At 52.0% G+C, this 25,616-nt stretch overlaps 1 protein-coding gene across 1 annotated transcript in view; it reads left to right on the top strand.

The window, feature by feature from the left end:
- Positions 1 to 165: 165 nt before the first annotated feature.
- The window catches only part of med29 (mediator complex subunit 29), a 33,117-nt gene continuing 7,666 nt past the window's right edge, over positions 166 to 25,616 (top strand). The window contains exons 1-3 of the mRNA XM_085973426.1: positions 166 to 402; positions 13,402 to 13,460; positions 20,728 to 20,812. Of these exons, the coding sequence (XP_085829552.1) occupies positions 205 to 402; positions 13,402 to 13,460; positions 20,728 to 20,812 (342 nt within the window). The 5' untranslated portion in view covers positions 166 to 204. The remainder of the gene's footprint in view (positions 403 to 13,401; positions 13,461 to 20,727; positions 20,813 to 25,616) is intronic.

Here is a 25,616-nt window from a genome sequence, read left to right as displayed (position 1 = left end):
TTTTGCCAGTACCAAAGATGGCGGCCCAGTCCCTGTGGGGACTCACCAGAGAAATGCGCATGCCCAGTCCGGCCCGGTCAGTCCCGCCTGACAGTTTGATTGACGCAGCAGCCAACCAATAGCTAAAGGACTCGGCGGCATGAGGCTGCTTTATGGCCCAATCCGCGCGCGGGGGGCGGAACCGGCCTAGAGTGCGGGGGCAAGATGGCGGCGCCGCTAAACCAGCAGCAGCAACAACTGGCGGCGGCCGCGGCTCAGGCCCAGCAATTGGCCGCCGCCCAGGCCCAGGCCGCGGCCGCGGCCGCGCAGCCGGCGCTCGCACAGCAACAACAGGCCCAGCAGCAGGATGACCCGGTGGCCAAATTCAAACTCCTGATCCCGCAGCTGAAAGACTCTCTGCAGGTACAGGTCACGGGTCAGTGGATCCCTGGCAATCTGTGGTCACGGGTCAGTGGATCCATGGCCATCTAGGGTCACGGGTCAGTGGATTCATGGCCATCTGGGGTCACGGGTCAGTGGATCCATGGCCATCTGGGGTCATGGGTCAGTGGATCGATGGCCATCTGGGGTCATGGGTCAGTGGATCCATGGCCATCTGGGGTCACGGGTCAGTGGATCCATGGCCACCTGGGGTCACAGGTCAGTGGATTCATGGCCATCTGGGGTCACGGGTCGGTGGATCCATGGCCATCTGGGGTCACGGGTCGGTGGATTCATGACCACCTGGGGTCACGGGTCAGTGGATCCCTGGCCATCTGGGGTCACGGGTCAGTGGATTCATGGCCACCTGGGGTCACGGGCCAGTGGATCCATGGCCATCTGGGGTCACGGGTCAGTGGATCCATGGCCATCTGGGGTCACGGGTCAGTGGATCCATGGCCATCTGGGGTCACGGATCAGTGGATTCATGGCCATCTGGGGTCACGGGTCAGTGGATTCATGGCCACCTGGGGTCACGGGTCGGTGGATCCCTGGCCATCTGGGGTCACGGGTCAGTGGATTCATGGCCATCTAGGGTCAAGGGTCAGATGTCATATTGGAAAAGCAACTGGTTAAAATCTTTGAATGCTGCAGTTTTCATGCTCATGACTTTTTGGTGTCATGTTTTCTGATGATTTCATGTTGAAATTTATATCATCATGGGAGTGATACTGGCCTGGCTTTTGGGGGGGTGGGTGAGGGTAAAGGTTGTGATGCTCACTGTCTCGGTGATCTCTGTGGATAACTGTGTCACTACCTGGTGCAGATGCAAGTTACTCTCTGACAGACTACACCATTACTGCCCTGAACGGTTGTGTCAACAACAACAACTTGTATTTATATAGTGCCTTTAACATAGTAAAACATCCCAAGGCGCTGCACAGGAGTGTTAATAGACAAAAAAATGTGTCACATAAGGAGAAATTAGGGCAGGTGACCAAAAGCTTGGTCAAAGGGGTAGGTTTTAAGGAGCATCTTAAAGGAGGAAAGAGAGGTAGCGAGGCGGAGAGGTTTAGGGAGGGAATTCTTGAGCTTCGGGCCCAGGCAGCTGAAGGCACGGCCACCAAAGGTTGAGCGATTATAATCAGGGATGCTCAAGAGGGCAGAATTAGAGGAGCGCAGATATATCGAGGAGGGGGGGTGGGTTTGTGGAGCTGAAGGAGGTTAAAGAGATAGGGAGGGGCGAGGCCATGGAGGGATTTGAAAACAAGGATGAGAATTTTGAAATTGGGGCGCTGCTTAACCGGGAGCCAGTGTAGGTCAGCGAGCACAGGGGTGATGGGTGAACGGGACTTGGTGCGAGTTAGGACACGGGCAGCCGAGTTTTGGATGACCTCAAGTTTACGTAGGGTGGAATGTCGGAGGCCGGCCAGGAGTGCGTTGGAATAGTCAAATCTAGAGGTAACAAAGGCAGGGATGAGGGTTTCAGCAGCGGATGAGCTGAGGCAAGGGCGGAGACGGGCGATGTTATGGAGGTGGAAATAGGTGGTCTTTGTTATGCTGCGGATGTGTGGTCGGAAGCTCACTTCAGGGTCAAGTATGACGCCAAGGTTGCGAACAGTGTGGTTCAGCCTCAGACAGATGTTAGGGAGAGGGATGGAGTCAGTGGCTAGGGAACAGAGTTTGTGGCAGGGACCGAAAACAATGGCTTCCCAATATTTAATTGGAGAAAATTTCTGCTCATCCGGAACTGTATGTCGGACAAGCAGTCTGACAATTTAGAGACCGTGGAGGGGTCGAGAGAAGTGGTAGTGAGGTAGAGCTGGGTGTCGCCAGCGTACATGTGGAAACTGACAGAACAACAGAAAATGCTGGAAACACTCAGCCGGTCAGGCAGCATCGAGGAGCGAGAAACAGAGTCAGCGTTTCGAGTCGGGGAACCGCTCGTCAGAACTGGAAAAGGTTAGAGAAGAGAGATTTTTAAGCAGGGGCGGGGAGGAAAGAATAAAGGGAAGGTCTGTGATGGGATGGAAGGCAGGAGAGATTGACTGACAAAAGTATTGATGCAAGGCAAAAGGAGAGATAATGGGACATTAAGAGTTAAGAAACAAAAGACGGCTTTAGGTGAGGTGTGAATGATGATGGCAGCATCATTAACAGTTACCATGTGAGACCACAAGAGAAAAAAAATATAAAGAAATACAGGGGCTGAGGTTATAGTCTGAAATTGTTGAACTCGATGTTAAGTCCAGAAGGTTGTAAATTGCCTTATAGAAAGATGAGGTGCTGTTCCTCGAGCTTACATTGAGCTTCATTGGAACAGTGTAAGAGGCCGCAGAGGGGAGTATTAAAGTGACAGGCGGCCGGAAGCTCGGGGTCACGCTTGCGGACTGAATGGAGGTGTTCCGCAAAGCGGTCACCCAATCTGCGTTTGGTCTCCCCAATGTAGAGGAGACCGCATCATGAGCAGCGAATACAGCATACTAAATTGCAAGAAGTACAAGTAAATCGCTGTTTCACCTGGAAGGGGTGTTTGGGGCCCTGGACAGTGGGAAGGGGGGAGGTATAAGGGCAGGTGTTGCATCTCCTGCGCTTGCACGGGAAGGTGCCGGGCAAAGGGGAAGGGGGTGTTGGGGGTAATAGAGGAGTGGACCAGGGTGTTGCGGAGGGAGTGGTCCCTTCGGAATGCTGAAAGGGTGAGGGGGGGGGGGGGGGAATGAAGTCTTTGGTGGTGGGATCATGCGGGAGGTGGCGGAAATGGCACAGGATGATCCACTGAATGTGGTGGCTGGACACGGTAGAGGGCCATATCAACCACGGTAGAGGGGAATCCTCGGTTGAGGAAAAAGGAAGACATACCGGAAGCACTAGTATGGAAGGTGGCATCGTCAGAACAGATGCGGCAGAGACAGAGAAACTGGGAGAATGGAATAGAGTCCTTACAGGAAGCGGGGTGGGAGGAAGTGTAGTCCAGGTTGCTGTGGGAGTCAGTGGGCTTCTAGTGGAATAATAACAACAGGAAACGCTGGAAAAACTCAGCAGGCCAGGCAGCATTGGTGGAGAGAGAAACAGAGTTAATGTTTCAGCTCGATGACCTTTCGTCAGAACTGGAAAAAAAGCAGGAAATGGAAAGCAAGTTTAGGGGCTGGGAAAAGGGGGAGGGGATGAAAGAACAAAAGGAAGGTCAGTGATAGGATAGAAAGCCTCCAAACTTGCTTTCCATTTCCTGCGTTTTTTTTCCAGTTCTGACGAAGGGTCTTTGACCTGAAACGTTAACTCTGTTTCTCTCTCCACCGATGTTGCCTGGCCTGCTGAGTTTTTCCAGCGTTTCCTGTTGTTATGTCAGATTTCCAGCATCCGCAGTATTTTGCTATCGGCTTATAGTGGATGTTGGTTGATAGTCTATTCCCAGAAATGGACTCGGCGAAGTCGAGGAAGGGAAGAGTCGGAGATGGACCATGTGAAGGTGAGGGAAGGGTGGAAATTGGAAGCAAAGTGAATGAAATTTTCTAGTTCAGGGCGAGAGCAGGAAACGGCACCAATACAGTCATCAATGGACCGGAAAAAGAGGTGAGGGAGGGGACCTGAGTAGGACTGGAACAAAGAATGTTCCACATATCCCATGAAAAGGCAGGCATAGCTGGGGCCCATGCGGGTTCCCATAGCAACACCTTTAATTTGGAGGAAGTGAGTGTAGTCAAAGGAGAAGTTGTTGAATGTGAGAACAAGTTCAGCCAGGCGGAGGAGGGTGGTGGTGGATGGGGACTGGTTGAGCCTCTGTTCAAGGAAGAAGCGGAGCGCCCTCAGGCCATCCTGGTGGGGGGTGGCGGTGTAGAGGGATTGGACGTTCATAGTGAAAAGGAGACGGTTGGGGCCAGGAAACTGGAAACTGTTAAAGTGATGGAGGGCATAGGAAGAGTCACGAATGTAGGTGGGAAGAGACTGGACAAGGGGAGAAAAGATAGAGTCAAGATAAGAAGAAAACAGTTCTGTGGGGCAAGAACAGGCTGCAACAATGGGTCTACCAGGGCAGTCCTGTTTGTGGATCTTGGGAAGGAGGTAGAGGCGGGCTGTGTGGGGTTGGGGGACTATGAGGTTGGCGGCCATGGAGGGAAGATCTCCAGAGGAGAAGAGGTCAGTGACAGTCTTGAAAACAATGGCTTGATGTTTGGTAGTGGCGTCATGGTCCGGGGGAGGTAGGAGGATGTGTCAGAGTTGGCGCTCAGCCTCTGCACGGTAGAGGTCGGTTCGCCAAACAACAACAGCACCACCCTTGTCAGCAGGTTTAATGACCATGTTAGAGTTGGATCTGAGAGAGCGGAGTGCTGCAAGTTCAGAGGGAGTTAGGTTGGAGTGAGTGAGGGGAGCAGAGAAATGGAGACGGCCGATGTCACGCCGGCAGTTTGCACTGAAAAGATCTAGAGAGGGTAAGAGGCCAGAGAGAGGGGTCCAGGTAGAATGAGAATTCTGAAAGTGGGAGAAAGGGTCCGCAGTGAGGGGGGAAGACTCCTGGCCAAAGAAGTGGGCACAGAGACGAAGGCGACGGAAAAAGAGCTCGACGTTTTGCTGAGCTCGAAATCAATTGAGGTGGGGGCGTATGGGGATGAAACTCCGGCCTTTGTGAAGGAAACTGACGCTGTGTTTTCGGATGATGTCGCCAAGGGAGAAATAGGAGGGGGCCAAGGATAGATCCTTGAGGGACACCAGAGGTAACGATGCGGGAGCGGGTAGTGAAGCCGCTGCAGGTGATTCTCTTGCTACGATTAGATCATTAAGAATGGAACCAGGCGAGTGCAGTCCCACCCAGCTGGACGACGGTGGAGAGGCGTTGGAGAAGGATGGAGTGGTCAACCGTGTCTAAGGCTGCAGACAAGTCAAGAAGGACGAGGAGGAATAGTTTACCTTTGTCACAGTCACAAAGGATGTAATTTGTGACTTTGATGAGAGCTGTTTCAGTACTGTGGCAAGGGCAGAAACCTGATTGGAGGGATTCCAACATGGTGTTGCGGGAAAGATGGGCACGGATTTGGGAGGTGACAACACGTTCAAGGACTTTGGAGAGGAAAGGGAGGTTGGAGATGGGGCGGTAGTTTGCAAGGATGGATTGGTCAAGGGTTGGTTTCTTGAGGAGAGGGGTGATGACGGCAGATTTGAGGGAGAGGGGGACAGTACCTGAGGAAAGAGAACTGTTAACAATGTCAGCTAACATGGGAGCCAGAAAAGGAAGTTGGGCGGTCAGCAGTTTGGTGGGAATATAGTCGAGGGAGCAGGAGGTGGGTCTCATGGACAAGATGAGCGCAGAGAGGTCATGAGGGGAGATTGGAGAGAAACTGGAGAAAGATGTGAGTTCAGGGCTAGGTCAGGGGGGAACCTTAGAGGAAGGTTGGCCCGGTGGGCTAGGGGAAGTAAGGGAAGTGGCAGAGGCAGCTGAACGGATGGTCTTAATCTTAGAGACAAAGAAGTCCATGAGCTCCTCACACTTGTTATCGGAGGTGAGGGTGGAGGAGACAGGAGAGAGGGGTTTAAGAAGACAGTTAGCAGTAGGGAATAGGAGCCGGGGTTTATCTTTGCATTCCAGAATGATTCTGGAATAGTGAGCAATTTTGGCAGACGAGAGCAGGCCCCGATAATGCTTTATGTGGTCCAGCCAGAACCGGCGGTGAATGGCTAAACCAGTTGTCCGCCATATCCGTTCAAATCTGCGTCCCTTGGACTTAAGGGAGCGAAGATGAGAGCCGTACCAGGGGAAATGGCCAGGGTGAGAGAGGGTAATTGTTTTAGTAGGGTCTAGGGAATCAAAGGTGGTGGCGAGGGTGTGGTTGAGCAGATCGGTAGCTGCAGAAATGTCATGGTGAATGGAGGGCCAGAGGCTGGACAGTTGGGAATTCATAAGTGCAGTTGTAAGAGAGTTGGGAGAGAGTTTATTCCAGGGGCGGACACAGAAGGAAGTAGGGTTGGTGGGGTGGGTGGAAGGAGAAAGTGGGTGGAGAGCGATACGAGGAAGTGGTCAGAGATGGCCTTATCTCCAATTGACACGATGGGAGTAGCGAGGCCACGAGAGATGGCAAGGTCGAGGGGGTGGCCGTGAATATGGGTTGGGGAGTTTACATGGAGGGAGAGATTAAGGGAGGATAGGAGGGTAGTGAACTCAGAGGAGAGAGAGCATGATGATTTGAGATGGAGGTTGAAATCACTGAGGATGAGGTTGTTCGGTGCAGATCAGTGAAGATATCTCAGTAATAACATTTTTATGGTACTTGGGTGGGCGGTAGAGAACAATAATTTTAAATGAGAGGGGTGAAATAAGGTGAGATGCTCAAAGGAGGAGAAAGTGCCGGAGGAGTAGGGGGACAGACCACGGTGTGATTTGGTGATGAGAGCCACACCGTCACCACGGCGGTCTGAGCGGGGCAAGTGGTGGAAGGTATAGCCAGGCGGGGAGGCTTCATTTAAGGGTAAGGTATCATCACCCCTCAGCCAAGTTTCCGTCGGGGCCATGATGTCGATGCAGTCATCCACACTAAGCTCATGGATGGCAAGGGCCTTGTTCGCAAGTGAATGGACATTCTGGAGGGAGATGCGGAGAGGGTCAGTGATGGCTGCCCCACTGCCAGCGTCCACAGGGTCAGCGCTGGAGGGGGTGAGTTGGAATGGGAGGAGATTGGCCAGATTAGCCCCCAGTGGGCGCGCTGGGTGGGAAGGTCGGCGAGAAAGTAGGATAGGACAGTTGGGGTGGCTGCTCATAAGGCGGCAGCGACGAGTGCCTCGATGGGCCCTTCGTATAAACGTCATTGCAGTGTTAGTGTGTGTGAGTGTAGCTTGACCCCTGACCTGAAATGGAAGTGGACTACAAGCTATGTAGAGTGTGCGGGAGGTGAGCCCTACCATACGGGCCGTTTCCGAATGTTTCAGCCTGGGAGCTGATACAAGCTCCACAATTCATTCCCCATTCACTGGCAGAGGAAACATCTGTTAGCGTGTTCTATAATAGCCCGTGTGTGGGGCCATTGCCTGGATCTGTTAGCGTGTTCTATAATAGCCCGTGTGTGGGGCCATTGCCTGGATCTGTTAGCGTGTTCTATAATAGCCCGTGTGTGGGGGCATTACCTGGATCTGTTAGCGTGTTCTATAATAGCCCGTGTGCGGGGGCATTACCTGGATCTGTTAGCGTGTTCTATAATAGCCCGTGTGTGGGGCATTACCTGGATCTGTTAGCGTGTTCTATAATAGCCCGTGTGTGGGGCATTACCTGGATCTGTTAGCGTGTTCTATAATAGCCAGTGTGGGGGGGCATTACCTGGATCTGTTAGCGTGTTCTATAATAGCCCGTGTGTGGGGGGCATTACCTGGATCTGTTAGCGTGTTCTATAATAGCCTGTGTGCGGGGGCATTACCTGGATCTGTTAGCGTGTTCTATAATAGCCCGTGTGTGGGGGCATTACCTGGATCTGTTAGCGTGTTCTATAATAGCCCGTGTGCGGGGTCATTACCTGGATCTGTTAGCGTGTTCTATAATAGCCCGTGTGTGGGGGGCATTACCTGGATCTGTTAGCGTGTTCTATAATAGCCCGTGTGTGGGGCATTACCTGGATCTGTTAGCGTGTTCTATAATAGCCCGTGTGTGGGGGCATTACCTGGATCTGTTAGCGTGTTCTATAATAGCCCGTGTGTGGGGCATTACCTGGATCTGTTAGCGTGTTCTATAATAGCCCGTGTGCGGGGGCATTACCTGGATCTGTTAGCGTGTTCTATAATAGCCCGTGTGTGGGGGGGCATTACCTGGATCTGTTAGCGTGTTCTATAATAGCCCGTGTGCGGGGGCATTACCTGGATCTGTTAGCGTGTTCTATAATAGCCCGTGTGTGGGGGGCATTACCTGGATCTGTTAGTGTGTTCTATAATAGCCCGTGTGTGGGGGGCATTACCTGGATCTGTTAGCGTGTTCTATAATAGCCCGTGTGCGGGGGCATTACCTGGATCTGTTAGCGTGTTCTATAATAGCCCGTGTGTGGGGGGGCATTACCTGGATCTGTTAGCGTGTTCTATAATAGCCCGTGTGCGGGGGCATTACCTGGATCTGTTAGCGTGTTCTATAATAGCCCGTGTGTGGGGGGCATTACCTGGATCTGTTAGTGTGTTCTATAATAGCCCGTGTGTGGGGGCATTACCTGGATCTGTTAGCGTGTTCTATAATAGCCCGTGTGTAGGGCATTACCTGGATCTGTTAGCGTGTTCTATAATAGCCCGTGTGTGGGGGGGCATTACCTGGATCTGTTAGCGTGTTCTATAATAGCCCGTGTGCGGGGGCATTACCTGGATCTGTTAGCGTGTTCTATAATAGCCCGTGTGTGGGGGGCATTACCTGGATCTGTTAGCGTGTTCTATAATAGCCCGTGTGTGGGGGCATTACCTGGATCTGTTAGCGTGTTCTATAATAGCCCGTGTGTGGGGGCATTACCTGGATCTGTTAGCGTGTTCTATAATAGCCCGTGTGTGGGGCATTACCTGGATCTGTTAGCGTGTTCTATAATAGCCCGTGTGTGGGGCATTACCTGGATCTGTTAGCGTGTTCTATAATAGCCCGTGTGTGGGGGCATTACCTGGATCTGTTAGCGTGTTCTATAATAGCCCGTGTGTGGGGCATTACCTGGATCTGTTAGCGTGTTCTATAATAGCCAGTGTGTGGGGCATTACCTGGATCTGTTAGCGTGTTCTATAATAGCCCGTGTGGGGGGGGCATTACCTGGATCTGTTAGCGTGTTCTATAATAGCCCGTGTATGGGGCATTACCTGGATCTGTTAGTGTGTTCTATAATAGCCCGTGTGGGGGGGCATTACCTGGATCTGTTAGCGTGTTCTATAATGGCCCGTGTGGGGGGGGCATTACCTGGATCTGTTAGCGTGTTCTATAATGGCCCGTGTGGGGGGGGCATTACCTGGATCTGTTAGCGTGTTCTATAATAGCCCGTGTGTGGGGGCATTACCTGGATCTGTTAGCGTGTTCTATAATAGCCCGTGTGTGGGGCATTACCTGGATCTGTTAGCGTGTTCTATAATAGCCCGTGTGTGGGGCATTACCTGGATCTGTTAGCGTGTTCTATAATAGCCCGTGTGGGGGGGCATTACCTGGATCTGTTAGTGTGTTCTATAATAGCCAGTGTGGGGGGGCATTACCTGGATCTGTTAGCGTGTTCTATAATAGCCCGTGTGTGGGGGGGCATTACCTGGATCTGTTAGCGTGTTCTATAATAGCCCGTGTGTGGGGGGGCATTACCTGGATCTGTTAGCGTGTTCTATAATGGCCCGTGTGGGGGGGGCATTACCTGGATCTGTTAGCGTGTTCTATAATGGCCCGTGTGGGGGGGGCATTACCTGGATCTGTTAGCGTGTTCTATAATGGCCCGTGTGGGGGGGGCATTACCTGGATCTGTTAGCGTGTTCTATAATAGCCCGTGTGTGGGGCATTACCTGGATCTGTTAGCGTGTTCTATAATAGCCCGTGTGTGGGGGGGCATTACCTGGACCTGTTGGCGTGTTCTATAATAGCCCGTGTGTGGGGGGGCATTACCTGGATCTGTTAGCGTGTTCTATAATAGCCCGTGTGTGGGGCATTACCTGGATCTGTTAGCGTGTTCTATAATAGCCCGTGTGTGGGGGCATTACCTGGATCTGTTAGCGTGTTCTATAATAGCCCGTGTGTGGGGGGCATTACCTGGATCTGTTAGCGTGTTCTATAATAGCCCGTGTGTGGGGCATTACCTGGATCTGTTAGCGTGTTCTATAATAGCCCGTGTGTGGGGGGGCATTACCTGGATCTGTTAGCGTGTTCTATAATAGCCCGTGTGTGGGGCATTACCTGGATCTGTTAGCGTGTTCTATAATAGCCCGTGTGTGGGGGGGCATTACCTGGACCTGTTGGCGTGTTCTATAATAGCCCGTGTGTGGGGGGGCATTACCTGGATCTGTTAGCGTGTTCTATAATAGCCCGTGTGTGGGGGGCATTACCTGGATCTGTTAGCGTGTTCTATAATAGCCCGTGTGTGGGGGCATTACCTGGATCTGTTAGCGTGTTCTATAATAGCCCGTGTGTGGGGGGCATTACCTGGATCTGTTAGCGTGTTCTATAATAGCCCGTGTGTGGGGGCATTACCTGGATCTGTTAGCGTGTTCTATAATAGCCAGTGTGGGGGGGCATTACCTGGATCTGTTAGCGTGTTCTATAATAGCCCGTGTGTGGGGGGGCATTACCTGGATCTGTTAGCGTGTTCTATAATAGCCCGTGTGTGGGGGGCATTACCTGGATCTGTTAGCGTGTTCTATAATAGCCCGTGTGTGGGGCATTACCTGGATCTGTTAGCGTGTTCTATAATAGCCCGTGTGTGGGGGCATTACCTGGATCTGTTAGCGTGTTCTATAATAGCCCGTGTGTGGGGCATTACCTGGATCTGTTAGCGTGTTCTATAATAGCCCGTGTGTGGGGGGGCATTACCTGGATCTGTTAGCGTGTTCTATAATAGCCCGTGTGTGGGGCATTACCTGGATCTGTTAGCGTGTTTTATAATAGCCCGTGTGGGGGGGCATTACCTGGATCTGTTAGCGTGTTCTATAATAGCCCGTGTGTGGGGGGCATTACCTGGATCTGTTAGCGTGTTCTATAATAGCCCGTGTGTGGGGGGCATTACCTGGATCTGTTAGCGTGTTCTATAATGGCCCGTGTGTGGGGGGCATTACCTGGATCTGTTAGCGTGTTCTATAATAGCCCGTGTGTGGGGGGCATTACCTGGATCTGTTAGCGTGTTCTATAATAGCCCGTGTGTGGGGCATTACCTGGATCTGTTAGCGTGTTCTATAATAGCCCGTGTGTGGGGCATTACCTGGATCTGTTAGCGTGTTCTATAATAGCCCGTGTGTGGGGGCATTACCTGGATCTGTTAGCGTGTTCTATAATAGCCCGTGTGTGGGGGGGCATTACCTGGATCTGTTAGCGTGTTCTATAATAGCCCGTGTGTGGGGGTATTACCTGGATCTGTTAGCGTGTTCTATAATAGCCCGTGTGTGTGGGGCATTACCTGGATCTGTTAGCGTGTTCTATAATAGCCCGTGTGTGGGGCATTACCTGGATCTGTTAGCGTGTTCTATAATAGCCCGTGTGTGGGGGGGCATTACCTGGATCTGTTAGCGTGTTCTATAATAGCCCGTGTGTGGGGGGCATTACCTGGATCTGTTAGCGTGTTCTATAATAGCCCGTGTGTGGGGGGGCATTACCTGGATCTGTTAGCGTGTTCTATAATAGCCCGTGTGTGGGGGGCATTACCTGGATCTGTTAGCGTGTTCTATAATAGCCCGTGTGTGGGGGCATTACCTGGATCTGTTAGCGTGTTCTATAATAGCCCGTGTGTGGGGGGCATTACCTGGATCTGTTAGCGTGTTCTATAATAGCCCGTGTGTGGGGGCATTACCTGGATCTGTTAGCGTGTTCTATAATAGCCCGTGTGTGGGGGGCATTACCTGGATCTGTTAGCGTGTTCTATAATAGCCCGTGTGTGGGGGCATTACCTGGATCTGTTAGCGTGTTTTATAATAGCCCGTGTGTGGGGGGCATTACCTGGATCTGTTAGCGTGTTCTATAATAGCCCGTGTGTGGGGCATTACCTGGATCTGTTAGCGTGTTTTATAATAGCCCGTGTGTGGGGCATTACCTGGATCTGTTAGCGTGTTCTATAATAGCCCGTGTGTGGGGGGGCATTACCTGGATCTGTTAGCGTGTTCTATAATAGCCCGTGTGTGGGGGGGCATTACCTGGATCTGTTAGCGTGTTCTATAATAGCCCGTGTGTGGGGGGCATTACCTGGATCTGTTAGCGTGTTCTATAATAGCCCGTGTGTGGGGCATTACCTGGATCTGTTAGCGTGTTCTATAATAGCCCGTGTGTGGGGGCATTACCTGGATCTGTTAGCGTGTTCTATAATAGCCCGTGTGTGGGGGGGCATTACCTGGATCTGTTAGCGTGTTCTATAATAGCCCGTGTATGGGGCATTACCTGGATCTGTTAGCGTGTTCTATAATAGCCCGTGTGTGGGGGGCATTACCTGGATCTGTTAGCGTGTTCTATAATAGCCCGTGTGTGGGGCATTACCTGGATCTGTTAGCGTGTTCTATAATAGCCCGTGTGTGGGGGGCATTACCTGGATCTGTTAGCGTGTTCTATAATAGCCCGTGTGTGGGGCATTACCTGGATCTGTTAGCGTGTTCTATAATAGCCCGTGTGTGGGGGCATTACCTGGATCTGTTAGCGTGTTCTATAATAGCCCGTGTGTGGGGGTATTACCTGGATCTGTTAGCGTGTTCTATAATAGCCCGTGTATGGGGCATTACCTGGATCTGTTAGCGTGTTCTATAATAGCCCGTGTGTGGGGCATTACCTGGATCTGTTAGCGTGTTCTATAATAGCCTGTGTGTGGGGCATTACCTGGATCTGTTAGCGTGTTCTATAATAGCCCGTGTGTGGGGCATTACCTGGATCTGTTAGCGTGTTCTATAATAGCCCGTGTATGGGGCATTACCTGGATCTGTCCATGTCACTAGGATTTTATAAGTTTCAGTGAGATCACCTCTCATTCTTCTAAACTCCAGAGAATACAGACCCATTCTACTCCGTGTAGACCCATTCTACTCAATCCCTTCTTAGATATATATATATAGGATATATATATAAGCAGAGACTTGAGCACATAAAGCTAGGCTGACACTCTAGTGCAGTACGAGGGAATGCCGCACTGTCGGAGGTGCTGTCTTTCGGATGAGACGTTAAACCGAGGTCACATCTGCTCTCTCAGGTGGACGTAAAAGATCCCATGGCAGTATTTCAAAGAAGACTAGGGGACGAATCCCCGGTGTCCTGGAGCCAATATTTATCCCTCAATCAACATAACAAAAAAAACAGATGATCTGGTCATTATCACATTTGTGTTTATCTTCCAGAATCTAATGAGGATCGCAGCTCAGAACTTGTCCCAAAACACAACTATTGACAATGGACAGTGAGTATCCTTTTTATAAATTAATGTTCCAGTTTGTATACGGGAGAGAGGTATTTACCAGCTTTTGTGTGCAGTGGAACACCTTTACAGCAAGGAGTCTCTTCCTGTACTGGCATTTCATTGCGCCTGTTAACAATGGGTGTGTGGTCCAGGACCAGTCCTGATAGGGTTGGGTTGATTGGGATGGGATGGGATGGGTGGGCAGAGGTGCAGTCGGTCGGTCAGTGAGTGGCGTCCACTGTAAGAGTGTTACAATGATAATGGCATCAAACAGTGCATGTGCGACGTGTCCACACCAACCCGGCAGCACAGATCAGTCATCATCCAATTGAAAGGCGGAACAGGCTCGAGGGGCTGAATGGCCTCCGCCCGTTCTTATGTTCCTAGATTCTGACCCAACTCAGGCTGGGTCCTGAGGAAGCACTGTGAGCTGGATAAGAGCGGGGCGCAGCGTCGGTGGGGTTAGATCTGTCACTGTCGGTGATAGGGTCGATGTGAGGCGAGGAATTAATAATATCCCGTAACGACAGACCCGATTGGTTGAACCGCCGGTCGAGACATCCTGCGGAGGCTCACACACGTAGAACGGCTGCTCGGACAAGATACAGGAGGGCGGCCGGAGTCCGTGGAACCATGACCCCAGCGGGTGTCAGCGCCGTGACGACAGGAAGGGGTTAATTGCAGAGTCCAGCCACTCAATATATTTGTAAAAGTTCGTTAGAAAAGGGAATAATGCCAGAGGATTGGCGGACAGCTAAGGTGAATGTATAAAAAGGGAGCTAGAACAAGTCCAGGGTAATAGGAAAACATAATAAAGAGTAGTAAGCATGCTTGACCCACCTTACTGAATTCTTTGAGGATGTAACAGAAAACATAGATACGGTAATGTAGTAGACGTAATATATTTGGATTTCCAAAAGGCCTTCAATAAAGTACTGCACTGTAGACTCCTAACTAAGATCAGAACATGTGGAGTCAGAGGACAAGTTGCAGAAGGGCAGCACGGTGGCATAGTGGTTAGCACTGTTGCCTCACAGCGCCAGGGACCCGGGTTCGAATCCGGCCTCGGGTGACTGTCTGTGTGGAGTTTGCACATTCTCCCCGTGTTTGCGTGGGTTTTCTCCGGGTGCTCCGGTTTCCTCCCACAGTCCAAAGATGTGCGGGGTTAGGTTGATTGGCCATGATAAAAATTGACCCTTAGTATTAGGGGGATTAAATACATGGGGTTACGGGGATAGGGTGGGATATGTGTTGGTGTAGGGGTTACGGGGATCGGGTGGGATATGTGTCGGTGCAGGCTCGATGGGCCGAAATGGCCTCTATCTGTACTGTGAGGTTTCTGTGATTTCTGTGAATGGACAGCGAGCTGGCTACAAAACAGAGAGTGGGGGGTTAAAGCTAGTTACTCAGACTGGCAAATGGTGGGAAGTGGTGTCCCACAGGGATCGGCGCTGGGACCACTGTTCTTCATGATCGCATTGAATGGCGGAGCAGGCTCGAGGGGCCGAATGGCCTACTCCTGCTCCTATCTTCTATGTTCCTATGTTTCACCATTCACATAAACGATTTGAGCTCAGGAATCCGAAGTACAATTTCAATGTTTGCAGATGACACCAAATTGGGGGGTGTCGTTAATACAGACTGCGACAAAATACAGGAAGACAGTAATAAACTTGCCAAATGGGCGTGTAATTGGCAAATGAATTTCAATACAGGTAAGTGCGAGAGAGTACATTTTGGTAGGAAGAAAATGGAGGCCACATACTCCTTGGAAAATTAGTATCTAAATGAGGTAGAGCCAATGTCCCAGACTCCTCCATCACCATCCCTGGGTATGTCCTGTCCCACCGGCAGGACACACCCACCAGGGGTGGTGGCACAGTGGTATACAGTCAGGAAGGAGTGGCCCTGGGAGCCCTCAACATTGACTCCGGACCCCATGAAGCCTCATGGCTTCAGGTCAAGCATGGGCAAGGAAACCTCCCGCTGATTACCACCTACCGCCCTCCCTCAGCTGATGAATCAGTACTCCTCCATATTGAACACCACTTGGAAGAAGCACTAAAAGTAGCAAGGGTGCAGAATGTACTCTGGGTGGGGAACTTCAATGTCCATCACCAAGAGTGCCTCGGTAGCACCACTACTGACCGAGCTGGCCGAGTCCTGAAGGACATAACTGCCAGTCTGGGCCTGCGGCAGGTGGTGAGAGAACCAACACAAGGGGAAAACCTACTTGACCTCGTCCTCACCCATCTACTTGCCGCAGAGGCATCTGTCCATGACAGCATTGGTAGCAGTGATCACCGCACAGTCATTGTGGAGACAAAGTCCCGTCTTCACACTGAGGACACCCCCCATCGTGATGTGTGGCACTACCACCGTGCTAAATGGGATAGATTCAGAACAGATCTAGCAGCTCAAAACTGGGCATCCATGAGGTGCTGTGGGCCATCAGCAGCAGCAGAATTGTATTCCACCACAATCTGTAACCTCATGGCCCGGCATATCCCTCACTCTACCATTACCATCAAGCCAGGGGACCAACCCTGGTTCAACAAGGAGTGTACAAGAGCATGCCAGGAGCAGCACCAGGTGTACCTGAAAATGAGACGCCAACCTGGGGAAGCTGCAACACAGGACTACATGTATGCTAAAAAGCAGAAGCAGCATGCTATAGACAGGACTAAGCGATCCCACAATCAACGGATCAGATCAAAGCTCTGCAGTCCTGCCACATCCAGTCGTGAATGGTGGTGGACCATTAAACAACTAACGGGAGGAGGAAGCTCCAAGAATATCCCTATCCTCAATGATGGTGGAGCCTAGCACGTGAGTGCAAAAGACAAGGCTGAAGCGTTTGCAACCATCTTCATCCAGAAGTGCCGAGTGGATGATCCATATCGGCCTCCTCCTGAGATCCCCACCATCACAGAAGCCAGTCTTCAGCCAATTCGATTCACTCCACATGATATCAAGAAACGGCTGAGCGCACTGGATACAGCAAAGGCTATGGGCCCCGACAACATCCCGGCTATCGTGCTGAAGACTTGTGCTCCAGAACTAGCCCAGGTATGTCCTGTCCACAAAAAGCAGGACAAATCCAACCCGGCCAATTACCTCCCCATCCCTGCTCTCAATCATCAGCAAAGTGATGGAAGGTATCATCGACAGTGCTATCAAGCGGCACTTACTCACCGATAACCTGCTCACTGATGCCCAGTTTGGGTTCCGCCAAGACCACTCGGCTCCCGACCTTATCACATCCTTGGTCCAAACATGGACAAAGGAGCTGAATTCCAGAGGTGAGGCGAGAGTGACTGCCCTTGACATCAAGGCAGCATTTGACCGAGTGTGGCATCAAGGAGCCCTAGTAAAACTGAAGTCAATGGGAATCGGGGGGGAAAACTCTCCACTGGCTGGAGTCATACCTAGCACAAAGGAAGATGGTTGTGGTGATTGAAGATCAATCATCACAGCCCCAGGACATCGCTGCAGGAGTTCCTCAGGGCAGTGTCCTAGGCCCAACTATCTTCAGCTGCTTCATCAATGACCTTCCCTCCAACATAAAGTCAGAAATGGGGATGTTCGCTGATGACTGCACAGTGTTCAGTGCCATTCACAACTCCTCAGATAATGAATCAGTCCATGCCCGCATGCAACAAGACCTGGACGGCGTTCAGGCTTGGGCTGATAAGTGGCAGGTAACATTCGCGCCACACAAGTGCCAGGCAATGACTATCTCCAACAAGCGAGAGTCTAAACACCGCCCCTTGACATTCAATGGCATTACCATCGCCAAATCCCCCACCATCAACATCCTGGGGGGTCACATTGACCAGAAACTTAACTGGACCAGCCACATAAATACTGTGGCAACAAGAGCAGGTCAGAGGCTGGGTATTCTGCGGCGAGTGTCTCACCTCCTGACTCCCCAAAGCCTTTCTACCATCTACAAGGCACAAGTCAGGAGTGTGATGGAATACTCTCCACTTGCCTGGATGAGTGCAGCTCCAACAACACTCAAGAAGCTCGACACCATCCAGCACAAAGCAGCCCGCTTGATTGGCACCCCGTCCACCACCTTAAACATTCACTCCCTCCACCACCGGCGCACCGTGGCTGCAGTGTGTACCATCTACAAGATGCACTGCAGCAACTCGCCAAGGCTTCTTCGGCAGTACCTCCCAAACCTGTGACCTCGTCCACCTAGAAGGACAAGGGCAGCAGGCGCATGGGAACACCACCACCTCCAAGTTCCCCTCCAAGTCGCACACCATCCTGACTTGGAAGTATATCGGCCGATCCTTCATCGTCGCTGGGTCAAAATCCTGGAACTCCCTCCCTAACAGCACTGTGGGAGCACCTTCACCACACGGACTGCAGCGGTTCAAGAAGGCGGCCCACCACCACCTTCTCGAGGGCAATTAGGGATGGGCAATAAATGCCGGCCTTGCCAGCGACGCCCACATCCCATAAACAAATTTTAAAAAAATCTACCCTATCAAACCCTTTCATTATCTTGAAGACCTCCATCAGGTCACCCCCCCCATCCTTCTCTTTTCTAGAGAAAAGAGCCCCAGCCTGACGGGTATAACCTCTCCGTTCTGGTATCATGCTTGTGAATCTTTTCTGCACCTACCCCAGTGCTTCTATCCTTTGTATAATATGGAGACCAGCACTGTGTGCAGTACTCGAAGTGTGGCCTAATCAAGGTTCGATACAAGGTTAACATAACTGCTCTGCTTTTTATTTCTATCCCTCTAGAAATGAACTTGTGCTTTGTTTGCTATTTTTATGGCCTTGTTAACCTGCATCGCAACTTTTAGCCATTTTTTAAATTTATTATTTATTTATTCATTAGATGTGGGCGTGGCTGGTGAGGCCAGCATTTATTGCCCATCCCTAGTTGCCCTTGAGAAGGTGGCACCTTCTTGAAGCGCCGCAGTCCGTGTGGTGAAGGTACTGGAGGCTGATGGGGCGGTAATTGGCCGGGTTGGATTTTGTCCTGCTTTTTGTGGACTGGACGTACCTGGAAGAACATCCCTCGAGAAGATGTTTGCACTTGTGGGGGAGAGCGAATCTAGGGGTCATCAATAGAAGGTCGTCGAAACTAGGGGTCATCAGTAGAAGATCGTCACTGATAAATCCAACAGGGAATTCAGGAGAAACTTCTTTACCCAGAGAGCGGTGAGAATGTGGAACTCGCTACCACAGGGAGTGGTTGAGGCGACTAGCGTAGATGTATTTAAGCTAGATAAGTACATGCGGGAGAAAGGAATAGAAGGATAAGCTGATGGGGTGAGATGAAGAGGTGTGTGCGGAGGCTGGTGTGCAGCATAAACACCAGCACCGACCTGTGGGGCTGAGTGGTCTGTTTCTGTGCTGTAAATACTTTGTAAACACCACTCTCTGCCCCTCACTGAGGTGTCAGTAACTTGCCCAGAGCAGATCAGCTCCTGTCTTCGATTCGCTTTTCATCACCTGACAATTGTTTTACCATTTGCTTCTGTTGTAACAACTTTACACACAAGATCCCCATTTTTTTCTGAATTCAATGCACATCATGGTGAGAGAGGGAATGGAACAATTCCATTTCTGGCACCCTTGATTACATTAGACATAAAGCTCCCTCTACACTGTCCCATCAAACACTCCCAGGGCAGGTACAGCAGGGGTTAGATACAGAGTAAAGCTCCCTCTACACTGTCCCATCAAACACTCCCAGGGCAGGTACAGCATGGGTTAGATACAGAGTAAAGCTCCCTCTACACTGTCCCATCAAACACTCCCAGGGCAGGTACAGCACGGGTTGGATACAGAGTAAAGCTCCCTCTACACTGCCCCATCAAACACTCCCAGGGCAGGTACAGCACGGGTTAGATACAGAGTAAAGCTCCCTCTACACTGTCCCATCAAACACTTCCAGGGCAGTACAGCATGGGTTAGATACAGAGTAAAGCTCCCTCTACACTGTCCCATCAAACACTCCCAGGGCAGGTACAGCATGGGTTAAATACAGAGTAAAGCTCACTCTAATCTCCCAGGGTAGGTATATAATCCTCGGGCTTGCTGCGAAGGGGCTGTCCCTTGGAGATTGTACATTGTAGTGGTCTCAGCGAAGGGAATCGCTCCTCCCGGGGGCTCTCAGCTGAGGGCTGATGCTGAAACACCAAATCCTAATCCTCCAAACATGTGGGGAACACTGATGTACTAGTGTTACTCTGAGCCTGTGCGGAACCCTGATGTACTAGTGTTACTCTGAGCCTGTGGGGAACCCTGATGTACTAGTGTTACTCTGAGCCTGGGGGGAACCCTGATGTACTAGTGTTACTCTGAGCCTGTGGGGAACCCTGATGTACTAGTGTTACTCTGAGCCTGTGGGGAACCCTGATGTACTAGTGTTACTCTGAGCCTGGGGGGAACCCTGATGTACTAGTGTTACTCTGAGCCTGGGGGGAACCCTGATGTACTAGTGTTACTCTGAGCCTGTGGGGAACCCTGATGTACTAGTGTTACTCTGAGCCTGGGGGGAACCCTGATGTACTAGTGTTACTCTGAGCCTGGGGGGAACCCTGATGTACTAGTGTTACTCTGAGCCTGTGGGGAACCCTGATGTACTAGTGTTACTCTGAGCCTGGGGGGAACCCTGATGTACTAGTGTTACTCTGAGCCTGTGGGGAACCTGATGTACTAGTGTTACTCTGAGCCTGGGGGGAACCCTGATGTACTAGTGTTACTCTGAGCCTGTGGGGAACCCTGATGTACTAGTGTTACTCTGAGCCTGTGGGGAACCCTGATGTACTAGTGTTACTCTGAGCCTGGGGGGAACCCTGATGTACTAGTGTTACTCTGAGCCTGTGGGGAACCCTGGTGTACTAGTGTTACTCTGAGCCTGGGGGGAACCCTGACGTACTAGTGTTACTCTGAGCCTGGGGGGAACCCTGATGTACCAGTGTTACTCTGAGCCTGGGGGGAACCCTGATGTACTAGTGTTACTCTGAGCCTGTGGGGAACCCTGATGTACTAGTGTTACTCTGAGCCTGTGGGGAACCCTGATGTACTCGCGTTACTTGAGAATTGTGAGTTAGGAACGACTGCCACCTGCTGAATGTACTGAGAACACAGAAATGCTACAGCCCATCGATAAAACATCCCCACTGGGACATAATGAGGAGACAAATAGACAGAAAAAATTGCCTCACCCCCGCTGGCTGACAGCACTGTGGATTCTGATTTCCTTCGGTAACTGACATCCTTTATCCTGTAGGAAGAGCAGTGACACGGCCCTGCAGCGGTTCGATAAGAGTTTGGAGGAGTTCTACGCCCTGTGTGACCAGGTGGAGCTGTGCCTGGTGAGTATGAGTGCATGTTAAAGCCGGTTTGTCCAGGGGTTCAGAGGGTTTTCTGCTCTCCCGACTCCTGTTTCAGTCACCCTGTTATCTGAGCTCGATGTCCATAACACCTCTGCCCAGATTCTCCTCACTGAGTCCAGCTGTATCAAGGCTGGTTCTTGTGATTCCATCTGTGAATTTTAGCCTTTCATAAAAGGAGTATCATTAGTCCCACAGACTGAGTGATTCCCGTACACCGGGGAACGTCAGTCCCACAGTGAGTGATTCCCGTACACCGGGGAACGTTAGTCCCACAGTGAGTGATTCCCGTACACCGGGGAACGTTAGTCCCACAGTGAGTGATTCCCGTACACCGGGGAACGTCAGTCCCACAGTGAGTGATTCCTGTACACCGGGGAACGTTAGTCCCACAGTGAGTGATTCCCGTACACCGGGGAACGTTAGTCCCACACAGTGAGTGATTCCCATACACCGGGGAACGTCAGTCCCACACAGTGAGTGATTCCCATACACCGGGGAACGTCAGTCCCACACAGTGAGTGATTCCCGTACACCGGGGAACGTCAGTCCCACACAGTGAGTGATTCCCGTACACCGGGGAACGTTAGTCCCACACAGGGAGTGATTCCCGTACACCGGGGAACGTTAGTCCCACAGTGAGTGATTCCCGTACACCGGGGAACGTTAGTCCCACAGTGAGTGATTCCCGTACACCGGGGAACGTTAGTCCCACAGTGAGTGATTCCCGTACACCGGGGAACGTTAGTCCCACACAGGGAGTGATTCCCGTACACCGGGGAACGTTAGTCCCACAGTGAGTGATTCCCGTACACCGGGGAACGTTAGTCCCACAGTGAGTGATTCCCGTACACCGGGGAACGTTAGTCCCACAGTGAGTGATTCCCGTACACCGGGGAACGTTAGTCCCACAGTGAGTGATTCCCGTACACCGGGGAACGTTAGTCCCACAGTGAGTGATTCCCGTACACCGGGGAACGTTAGTCCCACAGTGAGTGATTCCCGTACACCGGGGAACGTTAGTCCCACAGTGAGTGATTCCTGTACACCGGGGAACGTTAGTCCCACAGTGAGTGATTCCCGTACACCGGGGAACGTTAGTCCCACAGTGAGTGATTCCCGTACACCGGGGAACGTTAGTCCCACAGTGAGTGATTCCTGTACACCGGGGAACGTTAGTCCCACAGTGAGTGATTCCCGTACACCGGGGAACGTTAGTCCCACAGTGAGTGATTCCCGTACACCGGGGAACGTTAGTCCCACAGTGAGTGATTCCTGTACACCGGGGAACGTTAGTCCCACAGTGAGTGATTCCCGTACACCGGGGAACGTTAGTCCCACAGTGAGTGATTCCCGTACACCGGGGAACGTTAGTCCCACAGTGAGTGATTCCCGTACACCGGGGAACGTTAGTCCCACAGTGAGTGATTCCCGTACACCGGGGAACGTTAGTCCCACAGTGAGTGATTCCCGTACACCGGGGAACGTTAGTCCCACAGTGAGTGATTCCCGTACACCGGGGAACGTTAGTCCCACAGTGAGTGATTCCCGTACACCGGGGAACGTTAGTCCCACAGTGAGTGATTCCCGTACACCGGGGAACGTTAGTCCCACAGTGAGTGATTCCCGTACACCGGGGAACGTTAGTCCCACAGTGAGTGATTCCTGTACACCGGGGAACGTTAGTCCCACAGTGAGTGATTCCCGTACACCGGGGAACGTTAGTCCCACAGTGAGTGATTCCCGTACACCGGGGAACGTTAGTCCCACACAGTGAGTGATTCCCGTACACCGGGGAACGTTAGTCCCACAGTGAGTGATTCCTGTACACCGGGGAACGTTAGTCCCACAGTGAGTGATTCCCGTACACCGGGGAACGTTACTCCCACAGTGAGTGATTCCTGTACACTGGGGAACGTTAGTCCCACAGTGAGTGATTCCCGTACACCGGGGAACGTTAGTCCCACAGTGAGTGATTCCCGTACACCGGGGAACGTTAGTCCCACAGTGAGTGATTCCTGTACACTGGGGAACGTTAGTCCCACAGTGAGTGATTCCCGTACACCGGGGAACGTTAGTCCCACAGTGAGTGATTCCCGTACACCGGGGAACGTTAGTCCCACAGTGAGTGATTCCCGTACACCGGGGAACGTTAGTCCCACAGTGAGTGATTCCCGTACACCGGGGAACGTTAGTCCCACAGTGAGTGATTCCTGTACACCGGGGAACGTTAGTCCCACAGTGAGTGATTCCTGTACACCGGGGAACGTTAGTCCCACACAGTGAGTGATTCCCGTACACCGGGGAACGTTAGTCCCACAGTGAGTGATTCCCGTACACCGGGGAACGTTAGTCCCACAGTGAGTGATTCCCGTACACCGGGGAACGTTAGTCCCACAGTGAGTGATTCCCGTACACCGGGGAATGTTAGTCCCACAGTGAGTGATTCCTGTACACCGGGGAACGTTAGTCCCACAGTGAGTGATTCCCGTACACCGGGGAACGTTAGTCCCACAGTGAGTGATTCCTGTACACCGGGGAACGTTAGTCCCACAGTGAGTGATTCCCGTACACCGGGGAACGTTAGTCCCACAGTGAGTGATTCCAGTACACCGGGGAACGTTAGTCCCACAGTCAGTGATTCCCGTACACTGGGGAACGTTAGTCCCACAGTGAGTGATTCCCGTACACCGGGGAACGTTAGTCCCACAGTGAGTGATTCCTGTACACCGGGGAACGTTAGTCCCACAGTGAGTGATTCCATACACCGGGGAACGTTAGTCCCACAGTGAGTGATTCCCATACACCGGGGAACGTTAGTCCCACAGTGAGTGATTCCAGTACACCGGGGAACGTTAGTCCCACAGTCAGTGATTCCCGTACACCGTGGAACGTTAGTCCCACAGTGAGTGATTCCCGTACACCGGGGAACGTTAGTCCCACAGTGAGTGATTCCCATACACCGGGGAACGTTAGTCCCACAGTGAGTGATTCCAGTACACCGGGGAACGTTAGTCCCACAGTGAGTGATTCCCGTACACCGGGGAACGTTAGTCCCACAGTGAGTGATTCCTGTACACCGGGGAACGTTAGTCCCACAGTGAGTGATTCCCATACACCGGGGAACGTTAGTCCACAGTGAGTGATTCCAGTACACCGGGGAACGTTAGTCCCACAGTCAGTGATTCCCGTACACCGTGGAACGTTAGTCCCACAGTGAGTGATTCCGTACACCGGGGAACGTTAGTCCCACAGTGAGTGATTCCCGTACACCGGGGAACGTTAGTCCCACAGTGAGTGATTCCCATACACCGGGGAACGTTAGTCCCACAGTGAGTGATTCCAGTACACCGGGGAACGTTAGTCCCACAGTGAGTGATTCCCGTACACCGGGGAACGTTAGTCCCACAGTGAGTGATTCCTGTACACCGGGGGAACGTTAGTCCCACACAGTGAGTGATTCCCGTACACGGGGAACGTTAGTCCCACAGTGAGTGATTCCAGTACACCGGGGAACGTTAGTCCCACAGTGAGTGATTCCCGTACACCGGGGAACGTTAGTCCCACAGTGAGTGATTCCCGTACACCGGGGAACGTTAGTCCCACAGTCAGTGATTCCCGTACACCGGGGAACGTTAGTCCCACAGTCGAGTGATTCCCGTACACCGGGGAACGTTAGTCCCACAGTGAGTGATTCCTGTACACCGGGGAACGTTAGTCCCCACAGTGAGTGATTCCTGTACACCGGGGAACGTTAGTCCCACAGTGAGTGATTCCCGTACACCGGGGAACGTTAGTCCCACAGTGAGTGATTCCCTGTACACCGGGGAACGTTAGTCCCACAGTGAGTGATTCCCGTACACCGGGGAACGTTAGTCCCACAGTGAGTGATTCCCGTACACCGGGGAACGTTAGTCCCACAGTGAGTGATTCCTGTACACCGGGGAACGTTAGTCCCACAGTGAGTGATTCCCGTACACCGGGGAACGTTAGTCCCACAGTGAGTGATTCCCTGTACACCGGGGAACGTTAGTCCCACAGTGAGTGATTCCTCGTACACCAGGGGAACGTTAGTCCCACAGTGAGTGATTCCCGTACACCGGGGAACGTTAGTCCCACAGTGAGTGATTCCGTACACCGGGGAACGTTAGTCCCACAGTGAGTGATTCCCGTACACCGGGGAACGTTAGTCCACAGTGAGTGATTCCCGTACACCGGGGAACGTTAGTCCCACAGTGAGTGATTCCCGTACACCGGGGAACGTTAGTCCCACAGTGAGTGATTCCCGTACACCGGGAACGTTAGTCCCACAGTGAGTGATTCCTGTACACCGGGGAACGTTAGTCCCACAGTGAGTGATTCCGTACACCGGGGAACGTTAGTCCCACAGTGAGTGATTCCCGTACACCGGGGAACGTTAGTCCCACAGTGAGTGATTCCCTGTACACCGGGGAACGTTAGTCCCACAGTGAGTGATTCCCGTACACCGGGGAACGTTAGTCCACAGTGAGTGATTCCCGCCGGGAACGTTAGTCCCACAGTGAGTGATTCCCGTACACCGGGGAACGTTAGTCCCACAGTGAGTGATTCCCGTACACCGGGGAACGTTAGTCCCACAGTGAGTGATTCCCTGTACACCGGGGAACGTTAGTCCCACAGTGAGTGATTCCCGTACAACCGGGAACGTTAGTCCCACAGTGAGTGATTCCCGTACACCGGGGAACGTTAGTCCCACAGTGAGTGATTCCCGTACACCGGGGGAACGTTAGTCCCACAGTGAGTGATT

Source organism: Somniosus microcephalus, chromosome 34, assembly GCF_052327205.1.
Source record: "Somniosus microcephalus isolate GS21.2 chromosome 34, FLI_Smic_1.0, whole genome shotgun sequence".
Lineage (NCBI taxonomy): Eukaryota > Metazoa > Chordata > Chondrichthyes > Squaliformes > Somniosidae > Somniosus > Somniosus microcephalus.
The sequence above is the reverse complement of the archived record's forward strand: the minus strand, read 5'-3'. Positions and strand labels throughout refer to the sequence as shown.